This window comes from Belonocnema kinseyi, chromosome 5, assembly GCF_010883055.1.
Source record: "Belonocnema kinseyi isolate 2016_QV_RU_SX_M_011 chromosome 5, B_treatae_v1, whole genome shotgun sequence".
Lineage (NCBI taxonomy): Eukaryota > Metazoa > Arthropoda > Insecta > Hymenoptera > Cynipidae > Belonocnema > Belonocnema kinseyi.
In genome coordinates, this window is record NC_046661.1 from 95479954 (window position 1) to 95504744 (window position 24791).

Genomic DNA, 24791 nt, shown 5'->3' on the forward strand with positions numbered 1-24791 from the left:
AAAATTAAAATTCGAAAATTTTTTCTAAAGCCTCCAGGGGACTTCGTTTTCGCACGAAAAAATTTTATGTGCCCTTATTGCATCCGGACCCACAATTTCTACCTAAAGAGAATAATATTCAATAACAAATTTAATTTTTGACCAATGAAAGCTAAAGTTCTAACTTGAATTAAATTTTAAAAAAGGATGAATTTTCAACAATATGGTTAAATTTTAAAGCAGAGATGAATTTTTAGCTAAAATTATGAATCTTCAAAAAGAACAGATTAATAAAAATGAATATTTAACTAAAAAGATGAACATTGAACAAAAATAAAATAAATTTTTTAACTAAAAGAGATAAATTTTCAATCAAAAATAGAATAGGTTAATTTTCAGTTAGAAAAATAAACTTGCAAAAAAAGAGATTTCAAATATAAGTTAAATTTTCAAACAAATAAATCAATTTTTTTTTAACTAAAATGATGAATATTCAACCAAAAAATGTACTTTTATCTAAATAGCTGATTTTTCAACACAAAAGATTAATTTTCAACTAAAAAAAATTGCAATAAAATACATGAATTTTCAACTAATGAAGATACATTTTTTATAAAAAATAGTCTATTTAAATTTTCAGTCAGGAGATTAAATTCTTAATAAAAAAACGAAATTTTAACATGCTGGTTAAATTTTTAACCAAAGAAATAATTTTTAACAAAAATATGAATTCGTCGGCAAGAAGATTAAGATTCTACTGGAATTTTCAGTTAAAGCAAATTAATTTTCAACAAAAAAGTGTAATTTTGTACTAAAAAATGGGTTTTCAACTGATATAATGAATCATCAACGAAATCAAATGATTTGTTAACAAAGTTGTTAGACTTTAAAGCAATAAATTGAATCTTCAAAAAAATAGATGAATTTTCTAAAAAAAGGCGAGTTTCAAACAAAATAATTACATTTTCTAAAATAGTTGAATCATCAACTAAAAAATTCAGTTTTTAACGAATAAGTTCAATTTTCAACCAAAAAAGAAAAATTCTCGGAACAAAAATGCAATTCTTGATATTTTAATGGAATGAATGAAATTTTCTATCCAGAAAATAAATTTACTGAAAAAAAGGAATTTTCAACAAAACGTTTAGATTTTCAACGAAAGAGTTACATTTTTATCTAAAATTATGATTTTTCTAACCAAAAAAAAACGAATTTTTAACAAAGCTGAAAAAAGTTCAAAAGTTATTGAAATTTCAGCGAAAACTATGAATTCTCAACGAAAAAATAAGAATAATTAATATTTCAGTGGAAAAAGAATTTTATTTGAATTAAAAAATAGTTCGATTCATCGAAAAAGATAAATTTTTAACCAATTCGTTGAATTTTCAACAACGAAAAATTTCTCAGTCAAAAAAGAAAAAAAAAATTTCACCTAAATTATAATTTGAGGGGAAAAATAATTTTAAATGCAAAACACTAATTTTTGAATAACTATTAAGTTTTTCATTTATTTGGTTATTTGTTTTTAAGCTTATATAATTGTAATTTTCCAAGGTTTCTTGAGAAAAACAAAACAGGGTTTAAAAAAATTTTCAAACAAATGTATAGAACATTTTTAAGATTTTTTTTTTATTTTGCAGGCTTTTACAAAATTTTAGAAAAGTTTCAAGGCGGTTTGAAAGATATTTCAGATTTCATAAAATTTAAATTCAAATTAAAAAATATTTTATAAATTTTCTGAAATTTTTCATTTCAAATGCATTCTCAAATCTTCAAAACTTCTAAAATTCCTAAATATATTTTAAACTTACTCAAATTATTCCTAACACTTATAAAATATTAAGAAATTTAAAAATATTCTTTAAAATCTTTCAAATTTCTTTTTTTTTTTGCAATTTTGAAAATCTTTTGAAATGTTTAAAAACCTTTCTAATGATTCTCCTAAACTAAATGTTAAAAAAAAAAACATTTTTAACTTTCTCAGGCATCTCAAGATTTCTATTATCATCTTGAAACCGTTAAAAAATTTATTTAAACAGCTTTAGAAATCTATATATATATATTTGATTAAAAAAATATATAAATCTTGTCAAATTTTATATCTATTATTTCTGAATTTGTTTTCAAAAGTTTTAATATTGTTTGAGATGATTTGAATTTTTCTTAAAATGTTATAACAATCTTTCTAAATATAAAAAGAATTGCCATAAGATCTTCCAGGATTTTTTTCAACATATTTAGAAATGTTTTGATATATTTTTAAATATTCTCCTAAAAATATATTTTTTAAATAAAAGTTAATTCAAATTTTCTCAATTTTTATTTTTCTTACACTACATTACAATTACTTACAATTATGTAACTTTTCAAAATTAAAAAATTATGATTCAAAATATTATTTCCTAAATTTTGACTATCCCTTTAATTATCCTAAAACCTTCCAGATTTTTTTTGTCACATTTTGAAATCTTCAAAACTTAAAATAAGTTTATTAAAATAAAACCTCAACCATTTCAGATTTTTCCGGAAATTTTAAAAAGAAAAAAAATAATCTGCTGAAATCTTTCGCAATCATTAAAAACCTTCTAAATTTGTTTAAGAATTTTTCAAAATAAATTTGCAAATTATTATGTGGTAGCAAAATGTACTTAAAATGAAGAAATTCATTTTTTTCAGATAGGCAAAGAGATTTTAGTTTCCACTACACGGGACTTTCATTTTTTTCTTTGCAGATTGGAAAAAATTCTTCTCCGACTGAAAATAAAAAAATACTTGCTCAAGTGATTGGTCTGAGTATCTGGAGACTATCGGAGAGTATAATTCTTCCTTGGAATCCAAAAAATTTGAACAAGACAATACTTGAGAACTTAGCGGCTATTGAATCTTCAAAATTAATTGAAAGTCAAGGTAAATTTGAGAAATATTATTCATTATTCAGATTAAAAATTTTCATCAAAAAATTTCAGAGAAAAGAGAGATGATAGAGAATCTGACCAAACTGATTGAAAAAATAGCTAATTATACTGAAAACTTCAACGTGGTGGAAACAAGCAAGTACGTTTCTAACTTTCTTAAATTCATAAATTTTCAAAAACAGGGCTTCTAAAATATCCCAATTTTAAAACTCGCTAGACTTTTTCTCTTAGCAATTTTTCATTTTTCCTGGCCGTTTGATTCTCAATTTATTTTAAACACTTTAACTGACAAGACATTAATTTTTAACTAATAAAAAGCCTGGAAGAGAAATTCCCTGCAAAACAGTTGAGTTTTTTAACTCTAAAATATTAATTTAAAAAAACGTTGAATTTTCAACCTAAAAATATGAATCTTCCAACGAAATTATTGAATTTCGAAGTAAAAAACAGACGATTTTTCAACAAAATAAAGGGATTTTCAACTAAAAAAAGATAAATTTTCAAGCAAAAATGGAATATTTATATTTTCAGTTAGAAAAAGAAATTTTTAAACCAAAAAAAGAGTATTTCAACATAAGTTACATATGTAACTGAAGAATTACATTTTTAAACAAATATTAAAACTATTAACTAAAATATTAATTTTATACCAGAAAAGATCAAATTTAAACAAAATACATGATTTTTCAACTAAAAAAGGAATTTTGAAGTAAAAACATGAATTTTTAATTAAAAATTCTTAACCCATAGAGTTGGATTTTTAAGAAAAATATTCATTCTTGCCAAAAAATATAATAGTTGATATAATTTCGTAATATAAAAACGATTTCTTAACCAAATAGTTCAAATTTTCTACCATAAATGACAAATTTTCAACCAGAAAATGGAGTTTTTGACCAATAAGATGTAGTTTCAAGTAATAAGATTATTATTATTTATGATAAGATTATTAATATTCAACTAAAATCATGAACATTCAACAAAAATAATTAATTTTTAACTATAAAAGGTAAAGTTTCAACCAAAAATAGAATTTAATTAAAAAATAAAATGCATTTCTAACAAAAAGATGAACTTCTAACAAAATACATGAGTTAGAATAAATTAGGGAAATTATTAACCATGGAAATTAATTTTAATCTATAAGGATGAATCTTCAACACAAACAAAAATAATGAATTTTGAAGCAAATATTTGAATTTCCGATAAAAAAATTCATTTTTTACCAATAATATAAAATGTTTACATGAATTTTTTACACAAAAAAACGAATTTACAACATAATACATGAAATTTTAATAAACAAAAAAATTTTTAACCATGAAAAAAGAGAAATGAATTCTCAACCGGAAAAGTGAATTGTTTACCAAGAAGATTAATATTTTACCAGAAAAGACAAATTCTTCCCAAAATGCATGAATTTTCCACCAAATAGTTGAATTTTTAGTAAAAAAAATTTATTTAATGCAAAAAATTTTATTAAAATAGTAAAATTTTTAAACAAAGAATTGAATTTTCGAAAAAATTAATGTTCAATCAATAAGATTAATTTTTTACCAAAAAGATGAATATTTAACAAAATATATGAATTTTCTACGAAAAAATATGAATTACAAAAAAATACATGAATTTTTAGTTTTAAAAGATTTGCAACCAAACATTGAATAGTTATATTTACAGTTTCAATAATTAATTTTTAACAATAAAAAGAAATTTCAACATGATAGTTAAATTTGTAATCTAAGAAATGAATTTTCAACCAAATAGTTAAATTTTTAACATGCGAAAAATTGAAATTTTTATTAAACAAGTTAATTTTCAATAAAATTGTTAAATTTTCAACTAAATTAAATGAATTTTCAATAAAATGCTTCAATTTTTAAGTAAAATGATTAATTATTAACCAAAACCATTAATTTTTAACGACGTGGTTCCACTTTTAACTACGGATTTAAATTTTCAACAAAAAAGATAAATTATATTTCAGTCGCCTCTTTCTCGAGATTACAGAATGTAGTATTCCCTTCATCTCGCTAGATGTCACGACGTTCAGAGTGGGGGGAAGAAAATTTTCCCCCACACGCTACTACTTTGCGCGTTCCAAGCCAACCTCATATTCTTTCGCCGTGCGTTAGAGTTTACACGTTCCGAGAGTAGATATTTTTGTTTTTCGTTAGTTATTTTTCGTTCATTCAGTTTATAAGTGACAGTTAACATGAGCCATAAAAGAAAATCAGATATGGAGCTATTGAGTGTAGAATTTAAGCGTTTAAAAGAACAGCTGGAAGAATTGCAAGTTCGTCAGGAAGAAGAAGGATTTTGAGGATTCGAGTCTGTTGAACGAGATGCAGAAGGAAGTGGTGATGACGGGAGTAATTCAGAAAATGACTCCATTAATCCTAATCAGCAATGAAAATTCGATGAAGAAAACTTCAGAAGGTATGGTTAATCCTAGATAGACATTATGTTTGGGATTTTCAGTTTTTCTCTCCATTACACAGGTGGAAGTTACTTGTGGTTTAAGAGGTTCGAATAGAGATGAAACCTTGGAACAACATTTTAAGTGGTGAAACATACAAAATATAACTACTTGATATTAAAACGCTCGCGTGACGTTCTAATTTTTGTCTGCATCGAACAGGCATGAACATGTGTGCTCGCATGACACACGGCTCGGTCAAAGTCGTCATGCTTGAATCTTGTTCTCTCTCTCTAGAGACGAAACAGTTACATACGCTCGCAGGACATACTGACTTGATAAGGGCAAACCAAACTGCCATTTGTTCTTGTTTCTCTTATGATTATAAATTCAGACAATAAACCGCGCTCGTAAGACGCATATACATATCAAGGTATAAATAAATGGAACTTAGCTTATTTATAAATTTTACTATCGATAAGTCTCATATAAGTGAATTACGCCTTTTAGATGGTAAAGAGAACGCCTTGAACAAGATCCTGACGGATTAGAGATACTTAAATTAAATCCAGAAATTTCACTAAAACTGCCAAAACACTCTAAGACTAGAGACACTTACATGGCTAAGAGACAACAATCGGCGGGGTCCGCCCTGGCCTCTATTGGATCGGTTATATCTACACTTATCGAGGAAAAGGAAAGTGTCGATAAAGTTCTCTTATTAGAACGCCTACATGGTGCAGGAAAACTCATCGCAGACATGATGCACAGTCAGACTAAGTCTAGGATTGCCTTTGCTCTAGCTGGGGTTGATAAAGAAACAAGAACTGTGCTTGAAGACACAAAGTCAGAGGAATTTTTATTTGGTAAAAACCTAGCAGAAAAAATTAAAGAAGCAAGAAGTATGGACAAAGTAGCTGTTTCCTTAAGAAAAAATCCTGGGCAAAAATTTCACGTGCCACCATCTCAAAGACAGGCTTTAATCTCAAGCAGCCTGCTAGGAAAAAGGTCGTTTCCCAATTCATCAGGGTACTTCCAAGGCCACCCATCGACTCAAGCAAGACCACGACTGTACTTCAAAAACAGGCCACAAAATCAGCCATTCAACCAAAAAGCACAGTTCCAGGGGTACAAACCGAGGATCTAGGGGAAATTCAAAGACCAGATAAGAATCAATTTTTATCGACCTATTTTCTTGTACGTAAACCAGATGGATCCTTTCGCTTCATTTTAAATCTAAAAAAGTTGAACGAGTTTATCAGAACAGATCATTTTAAAATAGGGGACCTTAGAACGGCTGTAAAATTAGTTTTTCCGGGGTTTTTATGTGCACTATCGATTTAGTAGATGCTTATTACATGGTTCCCATTCATGAAGACAGTAGAAAGTTTTTAAGGTTTGAATTCTTTGGGAAACTTTTTCAGTTTACTTGCTTACCATTCGGTTTGAATATAAGCCCGTTTATTTTCACGAAACTGATGAAGCCTGTTGTGAATAATTTAAGAGCGAAAGGACTGATGTCAGTAATATACCTTGATATGTTATGCGTGGCTAAGGATTTTGAATCTTGCAAACAAAATACAAAAGATACAGTTGCCTTATTAATTTTTTGGGGGTTTTTAGTAAACGAGAAGAAAAGTAATCTTACACCATCTACAAGATGCAAATTTCTCGGTCTTATTATTAATTCAATACAATATTGTATTGAACTACCAGATGAGAAAAGACGAAATTTAGAAATAGAAATAAGGTCATTTCTCACGAAGTCTTCTTGTTTAGTCAAGGATTTTGCACATATCATAGGGAAATTAACTGCAGCTTGTCCAGCAGTAGAGTATGGAATGTTATGTTATATATAAGATCCTTAGAAAGAGAAAAACGTTTAGCATTAACATCAAATAACTTTGATTATGACAGAAAGATGTTGATTCCAAAGTCTATTATTTGTGATTTAAATTGGTGGATGAATGTATTACCGGTTACGATAAACTATATTAAAACAGGTGATTTCATTATGGAAATTTATACAGATGCTTCTCGCACAGGTTGGGGTGCTACGAATAGTTTAGATCAGGTTTATGGATTTTGGGTTGATGAGCAAAAGAAGTTTCATATAAATTACAGAGAGCTGTTAGCAGTAAAATTTGCATTAGAAAGGTTAGCAGATCAATTAAGTAACTGTCAAGTCCTGCTTAGGATTGACAACACAACAGCCATATCTTATATTAATAAGATGGGCGGTGTGCGCTATCCTTCCTATAATAAACTGGCTAAAGACATCTGGCAGTGGGCAAAACACAGAAGGATTTTCTTGTATGCATCCTATATAGCATCAATTGATAATAAACAAGCGGACAGATTATCTAGAATGAAAAATAATGACGTGGAATGGGAGCTGAATAATAAAGCATTTCAGTTAATTGTTAAAAGATTTGGTTGTCCAAGTGTGGATTTATTTGCCTGTGGGAATAACTCTAAGTGTACACATTTTTTCTCGTGGAAACACGATCCAGAAGCCCTACAAATTGATTCACTTACGGTAGAATGGACAAACCTAAGACTTTATGCATTTCCAACTTTTAACTTAGTTTTAAAAACTCTTGTAAAAATCAAACAGGATAATGCATCAGGTATTATTGTAGTGCCTCGTTGGCCAGGGCAACCATGGTTCCCTTTATTTTTAGAAATCCTGGTAGGAAATCCCCTTATTTTCAATCCAGATGTTAATTTATTATTATCTCCATGCAGGAGGAAAGTTCACCCACAAGCGAGCCACCTGTTTTTAATGGCAGGCGCAGTATCAGCGAAGCCTTCTTAAGAAAAAATGTTCCTACAGATGCGTTAGATATACTATTGGCATCTTTTGCTCTGGCGACAGCTAAGCAATACGAATCGGCCTTGCGACAATGGTGGTTGGTTTGTGAGAAAAATAAATTCGATTTTTCCGCGCCAAAGAGAAATACTCCAATTAGGTTTTTTACAGCAAGCTTTAAGAAAGGCGTTTCTTACAGCTCTCTAAGTACTTTTCATTCAGCAATATCCCTCATTTCTCAAGATAAGATAGGTGATGATGCAATTATCAGTAGATTCATAAAAGGTGCGTTTAGATTGAGACGGGCTAAGCCGAAGTATTCTCACACATGGGATGTATCAATAGTCCTAGATTATCTAAAGAAGCTGTACCCTTTACAAAGTTTAAGCTTGAAAGATTTAACTTACAAAGTAGTAGTACTACTAGCGTTAAGTACAGGGCACAGACTTAGGCTAATATTAAATTAAGTAATATCCGCTCAACTCCACAAGTTGTAGAGATAAGAAGCTCAGATCTTATAAAAACGTCGGGTCCTGGCAGGTGTCAGCCTTTGTTAACTTTACCAAAGTTCAATCAAAACTCTAATGTATGCGTATCATCTACACTAAGAGAATATATAAATGTTACTAGACAATTAAGGTGAAATGAAGATAAACTATTTCTAGCGATTAAAAAGCCACATGCGGTTGTCACTTCTCAAACCATTAATAAATGGCTTAAAATGGTACTAGAAAAAAGCGGTATCGATATATCTGTTTTTTCCTCGCATTCAACAAGACATGCGTCTACATCGGCTTCCTTAGCTAAAGGAGTCGATTTAAACACAATAAGACGTACAGCAGGATGGTCTAAAAGTTCGCAAACGTTTGCCAGATTTTATAATCGACCTATACTTGTAAACAAAGATAACTTTGCCTCTGCTGTTTTTGGAATTATAAGAGGTACTAGTTGTAAAAGGACGCTCATTTTAATTTTAATTTTGTTGGTATTATTTTGCACTACCTATTTTCGAAAAAAAAGAGTGAGTGTTGAATAAATGAAAGCTCTATTTAAAATTGCTCTCTTTCTCTCTAAACATCTACATTCTGTAATCTCGAGAAAGAGGCGACTCAAATATAATTCAACGATTAAACGAACTTACCTGTAAGTGAAGTTCAATCGCAATTATATTAAGAAGCCTCTTTCGAAGAGATTACAGTCCTACCCCACCAAAAAATTCTAGAAATTGTTTTGGATTTTTCTCTAAATCCCTAAACCCTAATAAGAACTTAGCAATTTTAAATACTCTAAAGATATGAGGTTGGCTTGGAACGCACAAAGTAGTAGCGTGTGGGGGAAAATTTTCTTCCCCCCACTCTGAACGTCGTGACATCTAGCGAGATGAAGGGAATACTACATTCTGTAATCTCTTCGAAAGAAGCTTCTTCATATAATTGCAATCGAACTTCACTTACAGGTAAGTTCGTTTAATCGTTCAATTCTCAACCATAAAGATTAATTTTCTAACAAAAAAGAATAATTCTCAACAAAATACATGAATTTTCAACTAAAAAAGTTAAATTTTCAACCCAAAATAGAATAGTTGCATTTAAAGTTTAAACATTAATTTTTAACCATAAGACCGAATTTTCAATAAAATTGTTCAATTTTGACCAATAAAATTAATTTTTCAACTAGAAGATTAATTATGCTACGTCGTCTCGTCCTCTAGATCAGATATGTAGTAACGCTAATTGCTCGATCATAACTCACAGGATTTTAAAGCCTATAGTTAAGCGCGCCTTCCGTCAGACGGTGTTCCTTCCTTCCGTCCCTACGCCATTATGCTTTTCTGTGCGATTCTACTCATAAGCTAGAAAAATTCGTTCATAGTAAATTATCATTTTCGGTGTGTTTAATCGCGCGCGACTCAATTTGCAACATGGATCCAACATCCATATCCATGAATCGCGGTAACGTGAAAGACCTCGAAGTAGGTCTCGTGATCGAGTGATGAAAGAGTTATTCGACGAGTTCAAAGAGCACCTAAAGAAGAGGATGAAGAGGCATTATTGTTCCTGATACAGTGATTATTATCACATATCTAATCGAAGCGACGAAGATGACGTTGAGCGCAGCTGCGAGGCTCGTCACGTCACGGTCGTTATCGCCCACGCTCAGCGTCCAGAGAACGACGCTACGCGTCTAGATATCTCAATGACGAGCGTTACTCGAGAGATCCGTCACGCCATGGTCGAAGCCCGTCTCGGTCACCCTCTATCTATAGGGATCGTTATTCCAAGCAGCGGTATTTTCCTTTGGAATCAAAAAGCTCCAGTTGTGGAAGAAGCAGATCGCCTATTCGAGACAATCGAAGTCCAAGCAGGGAATTTCGTGGTTTTCTTTGAGGAACGTGAGAAGAACTCTAATCTCGAAAATTTCGAGAAGGGGCCAGCCCAAAAGGATGACAAAAATATAAACGATCAAGCGTCACCTGAAATGATGGACCTTTTGGGAGGAAAGGCTAAGAACGCAGAGTTTGGGCCTGAAATCCATCCTTTGCTTGTCGAAATTTGGTCAAGGATTCTCAAATCGGGACTCTCCAAGGAAGACCGAAAAGATTTATTAGAAAAATATCCCAACACGAGGAATTGCTTATTACTAGAAGCGCCGGTTCTCAACCCGGAAGTAAAGGCTATTTCCTCCTTGTTAGTAAAAAAAAGGACTCAGCAAGTGTCAGCGCAGGCGCAACTGAGTGCAGGTTTGGCAGCCTTGGGCTTATGTCTCACCGAACTATTAAAAAATGAAAAAGATAAGAACACGACTTTAGATGTGGCCCCGTTGATAAGTTTGTTAGAAAACTCCGGGAGAGTTCTGAGAGATTTGCATCACAAGATGTAAGGCGCTCCTTTATCATTTCTAGCTTAGATCCGCTGGTTAAAAATATTGTCGACGACTGTGAAGTGGGAACACTTATTTTTGGTGATAAGTTTACTAACAATTCAAAACCGCGAAGTCAATTGAAAAATCATCAAAACTATTGCGAAGTCGAGTCTTCCAACAACGCGCAAGGCCACAAGAATAGGGCAGCATCAGCCAATAGTCAAAACCTACTACCCAAAGAGGTTAGATTGTCAAAACAAGAGTCGATCGACGGCAAAAATGCAATCGAACAACTCGAGAAAAGGGCAGTTTCTGAGTGCTCACCGACCCAAGGGCAATTTATCTCCTTATTTTTTAACTGTCAAGTCTAACGCTGAAAAACGTTTCATCTTGAATCTTAAAAACTTAAATAGATTTATCGAACCTCCCCATTAGAGGATAAGAAAACAGTAATCAGGGTTCTTTTTACAGATACCTTTTTGGTTACCCTAGACCTAAAGGATGCATATTTCCTGATTCCTATAGCGAAAGCTTTTAGGAAATATTTTAGATTTATTTTTGAAGAACGATATTATGAGTTTAACTGTATTCCTTTTGGACTGTGTATGACTCCCTTCGTCTTTACCAAAATGCTGAAGCCAGTAGCCGAGAAGTTAAGATCCAGAGCCTTCATGTCAGTAATTTACTTAGACGATTTTTTTTGCTGATTTTTTGCATTACAGAACCGTCAAAAATAGAAATTTTTTTAGGTTTTCTTTGGGATACAAGAAAAAATGCTAATCCAATTGCCAGAGGATAAAAAAGAAACAATTTTGCTTCTATGCTTATCATTCAGCAGAAAATCATCTTGTAAAATCAGAGAATTAGCTGAATTTGTAGGTGCCTTAGTCGCCGCTTGCCCAGCAGTCAGGTATGGAAGCTTATATACCAAGAATTTAGAGAGGGAAAAATTCTTAGCATTGCAAAGAAAAACGGAGATTTTAATAGAATAATACTACTTTCTCAAAGTTTGCTACCAGACATTGAGTGGCGGATTAGCAATGTTCGTTCTGCTAATAATCCTATTAGGTCATTACATTACAAGATTGAGATTTTTACAGATGCTTCACTCTCAGACTGGGGGGCAGCTTGCCAAAAAGTCACTGCGCATGGTTGGTTGAATCACCACCAAAATAAGTTTCATATCAATCATTTAGAACTCCTTGCAGCCTTTTACGGTTTAAAAAGTTTCGCAAAAAATCTTCAATCATGCGAAATACTTCTTAGGATAGATAAGACGACTGCCATATCCTACATTAATAGAATGCGGAGCGTTCAGTTTCCAAAATTAAGTGGGTTATGTAAAGATATTTGGCAATGGCGCGAAAAACGTAACCTGTGGATCTTCGCGTCTTATATTCCATGTATCGAGAACTCAGTAGTAGACAAAGAATCTCGCCGTTTGCCACATGAAACAGAGTGGGAACAGGCATCCACGGTTTTAAAAAAAAATGCAAATGGTTTTTGGAAGCTTTGATATTGATTTGTTTGCTTCGAATATAAATTCTAAATGCAGTCGTTTCGTTTCCTGGAAGCCAGACCCTTAAGCATACGCGGTAGACGTTTTCACAATTCAGTGGACTCACTATAAATTTTATGCGTTTTTCTGGTGCTCCGAACCTTACAAAAAATTATTTTTGATAAAGCGGAAGGAATAGTTGTAGTGCCCTTTTGGCCAACTCAGTCTTGGTTTTCACTGTACCAGAACTTGCTAGTAGGCAATATGGTTTTTTTGGGTCCACATCTCAATTCATTATGTTGTCTATCCAGGGAAACCCATCCGCTGGCACAGAAGCTCATCTTGGTAACAGGGATGCTGTCTGGGAAGCGTATTCTAGACAAGGACTACCAGAAGATTCCTTGCCCGTAATCCTCGCATCACTGTCAAAAGGAACGTATCAACAATACGAAAAACCACTCCGCCTATGCAAGCCTTTTGTTTCGAAAACAACCTATCTTGCTTCGATGCATCTGGGCCTGACGTTCGAAAGTTCTGGACGAGCGATTTTCAAACCGTAAATCGTTAGTCCTGTCTTATAACCTAGGTCAAGATGCAAGAATTAAAAGATTTTTTAAAGGGGTGTCTGTTTTAAAACCACAGAAGGCAAAGTATAGTGACATTTGGGATCCGGATCCTGTTTTAACATACTTATCGAAATGTTGGCCTAACGGCGACCTTGGGTTAGAAGAACTGACCCTAAAACTTACGACACTCCTAGCTTTAGCCACCGCTCAGCGTATGCAAACACTTTCTAAAATAAAAATAAGCAATATTAAGATATCAACAGAATCAGTACAAATTTTCATCACTGATAGGATAAAGACATCTGCGATTGGCAAGGAGCAACCGATGTTGCATTTGCCGTTTTTTCAAGAACAAACAAAACTATGTGTCGCGAGTTTGCTAGTCACGTACCTTCAGAAAACATTGCGCATAAGGCCCAAAAGTGAGGCTGCTCTGTTTCTAACCTATAAGAAGCCACATCAAGCGGCCACTTCTCGAGCAATTAGTCGCTGGTTTTTTCACGTTTCTATAACCGGCCATTAAGAGAAATTTCTTGTAATTTTGCATTGACAATATTCAACAACGTAGATCCACCTTAAGGGAAAAAAAGTTGGTTTCAAATCGCATATTTGGCTTTGAACATCTACATATCTGATCTAGAGGACGAGACGACGTAGCATAATTAAACGATTAAACGACCTTATCTTAACTGAAGTTCAATCGAAATTATGCAAGTGCGTCTCGTCCGAATAGATCAGTCCCTCCCTTTTTGGGTTTCCCGATACCCTTGTAGCGATTTGAACTGATTTGAATTTCGAAAAAGCGTAATGGCGTATGGACGGAAGGAAGGAACACCCTCTGACGGAAGGCGCGCTCAACTATAGGTTTTGAAATACTGTATTTATTATTTTTTATTATATTTTTATTATAATGATGAATTTTTAATTTTTAAATAATTAATTTCTGAACCAATAGTTCAATTTCCGACCAGAAAGATGAATTTTTGAACAAAACTATGAATTTTCTGCAAAAAAAAAAAATTTCACAAAGAAGATTAATATTCTACCACAAAAGACAAAATTTAAATAATGCAGTAAACTTTTTAAACAAAAAAAATTAATTTTTTACTATCATGACGAATTTTTAATTAAAAAACAAAATTAATTTTGAACCAAATAGTTCAATATTCTATCACAAAGATGAAGTTTTGACCAACAATATGAATTTTCGATCAATAAAGACTAATTTTCCACTAAAAATTATACATTTTATCCCAAAAATGAAATAGTTCTATTTAGAGTTAAAAATAAAAATCATTGTTTAACCATAAATAATGAATTTTAAATAAAACTCTTAAATTTGGAACCAAAACACTTAATTTTTCGCAAAGAAGATTAATATTCTACCAAGAAAAGACGAATTTTAAACAACGCAGTACATTTTTTAACAAAAAAATGAATTTTTTTACTATAATGATGGATTTTTAATTTTAAATAATTAATTTCAAAACAAATAGTTCAATTTTCGACCATAAAGATAATTTTTTGTCACCAAAGATGAATTTTTGACCAAAAATATGAATTTTCTACCAAAAAAATACTAATTTTCCACTAAAAATAACAAATTTTCCACTAAAAATTATACATTTCCACTCCAAAATGAAATAGTTCTATTTAGAGTTGCAAAAATTAATGTTTAACCATAAAGAACGAATTTTCAATAAAATTGTTAAGTTTTGAGCAAAAAAAAATTAATTTTTCACAAAGAAGATTAATATTCTACTACAAAAGACGAATTTTAAAGAACGCAGTACATTTTTTAACAAAAAAATGCATTTTTTTACTATAATGATGGATTTTTAATTTTAAATAATTAATTTTAAAACAAATAGTTCAATTTTTGACCACAAAGATGAATTTTTGTTAACAAACATGAATTTTTGACCACAAATATGAAGTTTTTACCAAGAAAATACTAATTTTCCACTAAAAATGATACATTTTCATCCCAAAATGAAATAGTTATATTTACGGTTTAAATAGTTAATGTTTAACCATAAAGAGCGAATCTTTAATAAAACTATTAAATTTTGAACCAAAAAAATTAATTTTTCACAAAGAAGATTAATATTCTACCAACAAAAGACGAATTTTAAACAACGCAGTACATTTTTTAACAAAAAAATGAATTTTTTTACTATAATGATGGATTTTTAATTTTAAATAATTAATTTCAAAACAAATAGTTCAATTTTCGACCATAAAGATAAATTTTTGTCACCAAAGATGAATTTTTGACCAAAAATATGAATTTACTACCAAAAAAATACTAATTTTCCACTAAAAATAACAAATTTTCCACTAAAAATTATACATTTCCACCCCAAAATGAAATAGTTCTATTTAGAGTTACAAAAATTAATGTTTAACCATAAAGAACGAATTTTCAATAAAATTGTTAAGTTTTGAGCAAAAAAAAATTAATTTTTCACAAAGAAGATTAATATTCTACCACAAAAGACGAATTTTAAACAACGCTGTAAAATCTTTAAAGAAAAAAATGCATTTTTTACTATCATGACGAATTTTTAATTAAAAAAAAGTAATTTTGAACCAAATAGTTCAATATTCTATCACAAAGATGAATTTTTGACTAAAAAGATTAATTTTCTACCAAAAAAGACCAATTTTCAACTAAAAATGATATATTTTCAACCCAAAATAATATATATTTATAGTTACGGTTTAAATAGTTAATGTTTAACCATAAAGAACGAATCTTCAATAAAATAGTAAAATTTTAAACCAAAGGAATGAATTTTCTACCAAATTTTTGAATTTTTCACAAAGTGCTTTTAAATCTAAACTTATTAACTTCCTGATCTGCAGCAACCTTAAGAAACTACAATTTTATCCAATTTTTCAGTTCATTGAATGTTCGTATTGCGAACGACCTACTTTTGGATTTGGACAAAACTCTCATCTGCCTAGAGAAGCAAGGACCTCTGAAGAAAATAGAATGTTCCAAAAACGTCCAAGGAATTTTGCAAGCTGGCAATTGAGAAAAATTTGAAAAATTCAAAGCTCAAGTTTTATTTTTTTAACAGTTTTTATATTTTTATCACACAATTTTTATTACCCACTCAAAAACCTCAACAAAAACGGAATCTTTCGTACTTTCTACAAAACATTATCGTTAAGAACATTACAATTATATAGTCATCATCGTTCAGAAAATTATTTAAAAAATATCATATTCACGTAATTAATTAATTGTTAATTAAAGTATTTAATCAGTGAAGACTTGCAGCTCCAAACATAATTTCCCTCTCAAATTGTTCGGCTTTGAGCGTGCCATCAATTGACTGACAGTCAGGATTAAATACTGAATAAGCGCTAATTTCTCCCTCTTTTTTGGGACCGGATCTCGTGTTTGCCCATATTAAATAGAAACTTGAAAGTATGAAGTATACGGCGCCGAATTCTAATCGCAAAGCTAGGGCGTAAAGTGTGGCCCAGAGTAAAAAATAGAGAAAGTAGATTGTCCAGGTGACAAGCGAATTCTCTGGAGGAGGTGCCTCGATACTCTCTTCTGATTGGATGCTTTCCTGATCATCAGAATCCTGCGGCTGCAGTTTTACAAGATCCTTGAAGACGGATAAAAGTATTAGGTGAAAAGGTTCTTTTTTTCAATTTACAAAAGTATTTTTTTTCGGGTTACACCCGTTCCTACACAATTTTTTTCTACATAAAATATATTGTACACAAGTATATTGATTATATTTTACCTACACAAAATTTTTTCTACACAAAATGTTTCCTACACAAAATTTACTACTGTTATATTTTCCTTACACAAAATGTTTCCTACACAGAATTTGATACTGTTATATTTTTCCTACACGGCAATTTTCTACACAGAAGATTTCCTACACAGAATTTAATATTGTTTAATACTTTTATTTTTTTCATGTACCAAACTTTTTGTACACATAATATTCCCTGCACAGAATTGAATATTTTTTAATAATCTCATTTTCTTCCTACACAACATATTTTTTACACAGAATTTAATACTGTTATATTTTGCTTACACAAAAATTTTTCTCCACAAAATGTTTCCTACGCAGAATTGAATACAGTTATATTTTTCCTGTCCCAATTTTTTCCTATGCAGAATATTTCCTGCACAGAATTTAATATTGTTTAATAAATTTATTTTTTCCCTGTACAAAATATTTTCTACATACAAGCATTAAGTGTAAAACTTTTCCTACACAAAATATATTTTAAATTGTGTAGGAAAAGTTTTACACTTCGTGTTTGTGTGTAGAATATGCCTGTTTATCTTCACTCAGAATATTGTCTATATAGCAGCAACAAGATTTAAATTAAAGCTATAATCATTTCATCTTGTGTAGAATCTACTTTTTGTAAAGAATATTTTATGTACTATTTTAAATATGTTATGAAGAATATATTATTTGCAGGAAAAATTTGGACATTATATTTTGGTGTACAATTTTTAGAGACCATCTTGATAATAAAATATTACTATTTAATTCTGTGTAGGAAATCTTCTGTGTACAAAAAATGTTGTGTAGGAAAAATATAAAAGTATTAAATTTTGTGTAGAAAGAGTTTTTTGTAGGAAAAATATAACAGGCTTAAATTCTGTGTAGGAAATATTTTGTGTAGAAAGTATTTTGTGTTGGAAAAAAAATAAAAATATCAAACAATATTAAATTTTGTATAGGAAATATTCTGTGCAGAAAAAATGTTGTAAAGGAAAAATATAACAGTATTAAATTCTGTGTAGAAAACATTTTGTGTAGAAAAAATATGATTAGTATACTTGTGTACAATATATTTTGTGTAGAATAAAATTGTGTAGAAACGGTGTTTTCCCTTTTATTTATTGTCCACGAAGCTATTCAAAACTACGTATACGATGTATACTGATCATGTATTTCCTACACTAAATATGTTCTACACAAAATATTTCATACACAAAATTTAATACAGATATATTTTTCCTGCACCAAATTTTTTCTACACATAATATCTCCTAAACAGAATTGAATATTGTTTAATAATCTAATTTTCTTCCTACATCAAATATTTTCTACACAGAATTTAATACTGTCATATTTTTCCTACCCAAAATATTTTCAACACAGAATATTGCCTAAACAGAATTTAATACAGTTATATGTTTCCTGCACCAAATTTTTTCAATACAGAATATTTTCTACATAAAATATTTCCTACGCAGCATTTAATGGGAAAAGGCTGTATCTACACACTTTTATTCTGCACAAAATATATTGTACACAAGTATACTGATCATATTTTTCCTAAACAAAACTTTTTCTACACAAAATATTTCCTACAAATAATTTAATACTGTTATATTTTTCCTGCACAAAACTTTTTTTACAAAAAAATTTCCCTCGCGCAGAATTTAATATTTTTAAATACTTTTAATTTTTTCTACACAAAATATTTATTTCCTATACAGAATTTAATACTGTTATATTTTTCCTATACGAAACTTTTTATACATAAAATTTTTCCTACACAAAATATAATACTGCTATATTTTTCTTACACACAATTTTTTCTACACAGAAGATTCCCTACACATAATTTTATATTGTTTATTACTATTATTTTATTCCAACACAAAATATTTTCTACACAAAAAATGTTTATGCTACACAGAATTAAATAGTAATATTTTATTATCAAGATAGTCTCTAAACATTGTACAAAAAAATATTATATGTAATAGTTTTCTTGCACAAAATATATTCTACATAAAATTCTTTAATAATGTGTAACAAAAAAGTCCTAAGTGTACTTTAGAGTTTTTACGTATCTCGCCTCTTTTGAAAAAATATTAAAATTTTTGGTTTTAGACAACCTAATTGCGATAATAGCGTTTACAGTTTTTGATTTTATATTGCCTGTATCACTAACACTTAATATCACTGTAAGTATATTTTTTAATGCAAAATTTTAGTATATATGAATTTTTTTTTCTCAAGAAAACTTTTGCGATTATAACTATGTAAGAGTCATAGAACATTTATTATTAAGATTCATCTTCTACACTCTGAATAACGTAGAGTACGTATATCTTAGTGAAACACCAGAAAGAAATTGTGAAACAAACAGAAAGCTCAAAAGTAAAAAATTAATTTGATAAAATCTTCATGAAATCATTAGAAAAATAAAAGTAAAGAAACTAATAAATGATTTTTCAGACAAAGTAAATTTTGTATTTTTAAAACGATTTTTTTCAACAATTGTTTTTAAAATGCACGACATTTCTATACATCTGAATTAGTAAACATTCAACTAATTTAATACTCAGGTAATAACTGATAAATCAGTTTTTTCAATTAATTTATTGAAATATTAAAATAAAATGTTATTACTATTTAGTTCTGTGTAGAAAATATTTTGTGTAGGAAAAAATAATAATATTAAAAAATATAAAATTATCTGTAGGCAATCTTCTATCGAGAAGAAATTTTGTGTATGAAAAATATAACAGTATTAAATTCTGTGTAGAAAATATTTTGTGTTGGCAAAAAAGAAAAGTATTTAACAATATTAAATTCTGTGTAGGAAATATTTTGTGTAGAAAAAGTTTTGTGTAAGAAAAATATGATCAGTAAACTTGTGTACAATATATTTTGTGTAAATAGTATGTGTAGCAATAATAAAATAGTATCAAACAATAATTAATTCTGTGCAGGAAATATTTTGTGTAGGAAAAAAATAAAATGATTAAACAACATTAAATTCTGTGTACGAAATATACTGTATAGAAAAAATGATGTGCAGGAAAAGTATAACAGTATTAAATTTTGTTTAGGAAATATTTTGTGGAAAAAATATTTGATGTAAGAAAAATATGATCATTAACGCAAATAGAATAATTAAATTTTGAATTAAAACAATAAATTTAAAAAAACAAATTCTCAACAAAATGATTCAATTTCCAACCCAAAAAATGAATTATGTACCAAAAAAGATACATATTCAATAATATATATAAATACTCAACTGAAAAAGATAAATTTACAAACAAAAACTAGAAAAATTCAATTTTCAGCTAGAAAAACAAATGAAAAAATGTATTTTAAACATAGCAGATAAATTTTAAAACAAAGAAATGAATTTTTAACCAAATTGTTGAATTTTCAACCCAAACCATTAATTTTCTATAAAAAAAACTCATTTTCAACAAAGTACATGGATTTTAATCTGAAAAAGATAAATTTTGAATCAAAATTAGAATAGTCAAAATTCTAGAAAAATAAATCTTCAACCTACAAAAAAAAAGAATTTTGAACCAAATAGTTTTTGTTCTCATACAAACATGATTTTTTAAACAAAAATAGAATATCTGAATTTTCAGTTAAAACAAACAATTAAAAAAATGAATTGTCAACAAAATAAATTAATTTTAAATATTTTAAACTCAAAAGATGAATTATCTACCAAAAAGTACACCATTTCAATCAAATATATAAATTTTCAACTAAAAAAGATAAAATTACAAACCTGAGCTAAAATAGTTCAATTTCCAATTAGAAAAATAAATTAAAATAAAGTATTTGGAACATAATAGATAAATTTTCCAAAGAAATGAATTTTTAACGAAATAATTAGTTGAATCTTTAACTTTTTATTTTAAACCCAATAGATGAATTATCAACCAAAAAAGATACAGTTTCAATAAAACATATAAATTTTCAACTAAAAAAGATAAATTCACAAACCGAAACTAAAATAGTTCAATTTGTAGTTAGAGAAGTAAATTTTTGCACAAAAAAAAAACGAGTTTTTAGCAACTTTAATTAAGTTTCAACTAGAAACTTAAATTTTCAAGCAAAAATGGAATGGTTACAGTATTCAGTTGAAAAAAATTCGTTTTCAACTTAAAAAGAATCGAATTTTCAGCCTAAGAAATTAGACTTTAATCACATTAATTCTCAACCAAAAATGTCAATTTTTAACTAAATATTAAGTTGAATTTTCAACCCAAAAGATTAATTTTCTGTCAAAAACGACTCATTTTCAAAAAAGTACATGAATTTTTACCTACAAAATATCAATTTTCTACCAAAATTAGAATAGTTAAATTGCTAGAAAAATAAATCTTCAAAAAAAAAAAACTAATTGACAACAAAACAGTTTTTGTTTTCATGCAAACAAATGATTTTTTGAAAAAATAGAAGAATTTAGATTTTAGATTAAATAATAATTACATCAAAGATTAAATTATCTACCAAAAAAGATACAGATTCAATAAAACATACAAATTTTTGACTAAAAAACATAAATTTACAAACCAAAACTAGAATAGATCAATGCTCAGCTGGAAAAATAAATGAAAAAAATACCATTTTAAACATAATAGATCAATTTTCAAACAAAAAAATTAATTTTTTACCAAAATGATAAATATTCAACTAAAAATGAATTCATAACCAAAAAGTAAAATTTTTTCAAGTTCGAAAAATAAATTTTCAACAATAAATGTATCTTTTTTGTTGAAAATTCATGTATTTTGTTAAAAGTTCATCTCGTTGGTAAAAAATAAATTTCATTGGTGGAAATTTGATCTTTTTGGTTGAAAATTAGTTTCTCTGGCTGAAAATTTAATTATTTTTCTGAAAATAATTCTTTATAGTTCAAAATTAATTTTTTAAACTGTAAATATAACTATACTATTTTGGGTTGATTTTTTTTTTGAAAATTGATAAATTTGGTTTCAACTTCGTATTTTTTTTTAATTCATGCATTTTATTAAACAAAATTATATATTAATATTTTTAAATTAATTTTTATATTAATATTTATGTCTGGTAGATAATTAATTTATCTTATTCGTTCAAAACACATTTTTTGTCAAAAAGTCAACTATTTGGTCCAAAATTAATCTATTTTTATTGAAGATTCATCATTATAACCGAAAATTTATGATTTTGAAAAACATTGAACTATTTTCTTAAAACTTTTTGATTGAAAATTAATTTTTTTGACTTAAAAAATTAACTTAAAAAATTAATTGACTTAAAAAATTACTTAAAAAATTAATTAGGTCACTTTTGTCAAGTAAGTTAAAACGATCAATTAAAAAAAAGAAGCCCCAACAAAATAATTCAATTTTAAACCCAAAGTAAACTTTATACCAAAAGAGATAAACTTTCAATAAAATATATAAATTTTCAACTAAAAAACTTAAATTTACAAACCAAAACTAGAATAGTTCAATTTTCAGCTAGAAAAATAAATAAAAAAAACAACTAAATAATGAATTTATAACCAAATCGTGAAATTTTTTCAAGTTCTAAAAATAAATTTTTAACAAAACAATGTAACTTTTTTGTTGAAAATTCATGTATTTTGTTAAAAGTGCATCTCGTTGGTAGAAAATGAATTTCATTGGTGGCAATTTGATCTTTTTTAGTTAAAAATTAGTTTCTTTGGCTGAAAATTTAATTATTTTGCTGAAAATAATTCTTTATAGATAAAAATTAATTTTTTAAACTGTAAATATAAGTATTCCATTTTGTGTTGATTTTTTTTTAGTTGAAAATTGATGTATTTTGTTTCAAATTCGTATTTTTCGGTAGAAAATTCATGCATTTTATTAAACAAAATTACATATTAATATTTTTTAATCAATTTAATAATAATTAATTTCTATATTAATATTTATGTCTGGTAGATAATTAATTTATCTTATTCGTTTAAAACACATTTTTTGTCAAAAAGTCAACTATTTGGTCCAAAATTAATCTATTTGTATTGAAGATTCATCATTATAACCGAAAATTTATGATTTTGAAAAACATTGAACTATTTTCTTAAAACTTTTTGGTTGAAAATTAATTTTTTTGACTTAAAAAATTAACTTAAAAAATTAATTGACTTAAAAAATTAATTAGGTCACTTTTGTCAAGTAAGTTAAGACGATCAATTAAAAAAAACAAGCCCCAACAAAATAATTCAATTTTAAACCCAAAATAAACTTATACCAAAAGAGATAAACTTTCAATAAAATATATAAATTTTCAACTAAAAAACTTAAATTTACAAACCAAAACTAGAATAGTTCAATTTTCAGCTAGAAAAAAAATAAAAAAACAACTAAATAATGAATTTATAACCAAATCGTGAAATTTTGTCAAGTTCTAAAAATAAATTTTTAACAAAACAATGTAACTTTTTCGTTGAAAATTCATGTATTTTGTTAGAAGTGCATCTCGTTGGTAGAAAATAAATTTCATTGGTGGCAATTTGATCTTTTTTAGTTAAAAATTAGTTTCTTTGGCTGAAAATTTAATTATTTTTCTGAAAATAATTCTTTATAGATAAAAATTAATTTTTTAAACTGTAAATATAAGTATTCCATTTTGTGTTGAATTTTTTTTAGTTGAAAATTGATGTATTTTGTTTCAAATTCGTATTTTTCGGTAGAAAATTCATGGATTTTATTAAACAAAATTACATATTAATATTTGTTAATCAATTTAATATTAATTAATTTTTATATTAATATTTATGTCTGGTAGACAATTTTTTATTCAAGATTCATTATAGCTGAAAATATATTATTTTTGGAAACATTGAACTATTTCGTTAAAACTTTTTGGTTGAAAAATTATATTTGTTGAAATTTCACCTTCTATGCTAGGAAGTTAATCTTCGTGGTGGAAAATTTATTTATTTTTCTGTTAAAAATTCCTTATTTTAGTCAAAAATTAATTTCTTTGATCAAAAATTTAACTATTTTGTTGAAAGTTGATCTTATAATAGAAAATTAATCTTATTGGTGGTAAATTAATCTTTTCGGTTGAACATTAATTTCTTTAGTCGACTTTTCCGTTTTAAGTAGGTCATTTTTGTCAAGTAAATTATAATAAAAAATTTTAAAAAAAGATTCTATATTAAAAATGTTACCAGATTAGAAAAAAAGAAAATATTTTTTATCTCAATTTTTTTCAAAAAATATAGTTATCACGTTTTGTTCACTTACTCCTTAAATTTTGAGTTTCTGATAATTAAAACTTGTACAAATACTTGAAAAAAGTAGTGTAAATAAATTGCTGATGTGGCAAATTAATTTTCTTCTTAAATATGAACAGCCTGCCCTTAATTCCTAGATTCAGTCCAAGTTTGTAAATAAATTACAAAAAAATGAATTAAATAAAACAAAAGAGTCTGAAATAGTCAATATATTGCATAAAATCAGACACTATTTTGTTGTTGTTGACATTTGAACCATAACCTACCTCGGCCTCGGCTTTTGTTTCCGGAGATTTTATAAAAAATCTTTTCCACAAGAGGAGGAATTCCTTCAGTTTACTTTTTGCAGATTCAATCATCTCTTTCTTGCGTTTTTTATTTCGGTAAGTCGCTAATTTTGTATCCATTTATCAATAATGTCAGTTATTTGAAAAAAGGAAATATTTCCCAGCACAGCTCGTGTCTTAACTTCTCTTTTGATAACACTCTTTTTTTATTATTTTTTTACGTTCCTTATATCTCATTTATCTATTGAGATCACCGAGTCACCAATATTTCCTGTGTTTTCGTAAACAACAGATAGCAAAACTCCAGCCATACAGCAGCCTGCAGCTTTGTTTTGCTTGCTAATTCTAATTTTTGACCTAAACTTCGTCAACCTAACCTCTAAACTTCGTTGACCTAACCTTACCCGCGACACTAACACCAG

General features: G+C 28.2%; 2 protein-coding genes across 2 annotated transcripts in view; one reads left to right on the top strand and one right to left on the bottom strand.

Moving 5' to 3' along the window:
- LOC117172829 overlaps window positions 1-16124 on the top strand; it is a 24409-nt gene extending 8285 nt beyond the window's left edge. Inside the window, exons 3-5 of the mRNA XM_033361073.1 lie at window positions 2712-2886; window positions 2946-3033; window positions 15957-16124. Coding sequence (XP_033216964.1) covers window positions 2712-2886; window positions 2946-3033; window positions 15957-16092 — 399 coding nt within the window. The 3' untranslated portion in view covers window positions 16093-16124. The remainder of the gene's footprint in view (window positions 1-2711; window positions 2887-2945; window positions 3034-15956) is intronic.
- Window positions 16121-24724, bottom strand: LOC117172830 (SAYSvFN domain-containing protein 1). Its single transcript, XM_033361075.1, has 2 exons — window positions 24349-24724; window positions 16121-16677 (listed from the first exon to the last, which is right to left on the bottom strand). The coding sequence occupies exons 1-2, from the start codon at window positions 24487-24489 to the stop codon at window positions 16324-16326; spliced, it is 495 nt and encodes a 164-aa protein (XP_033216966.1). The 5' UTR covers window positions 24490-24724; the 3' UTR covers window positions 16121-16323.
- Window positions 24725-24791: the final 67 nt, after the last annotated feature.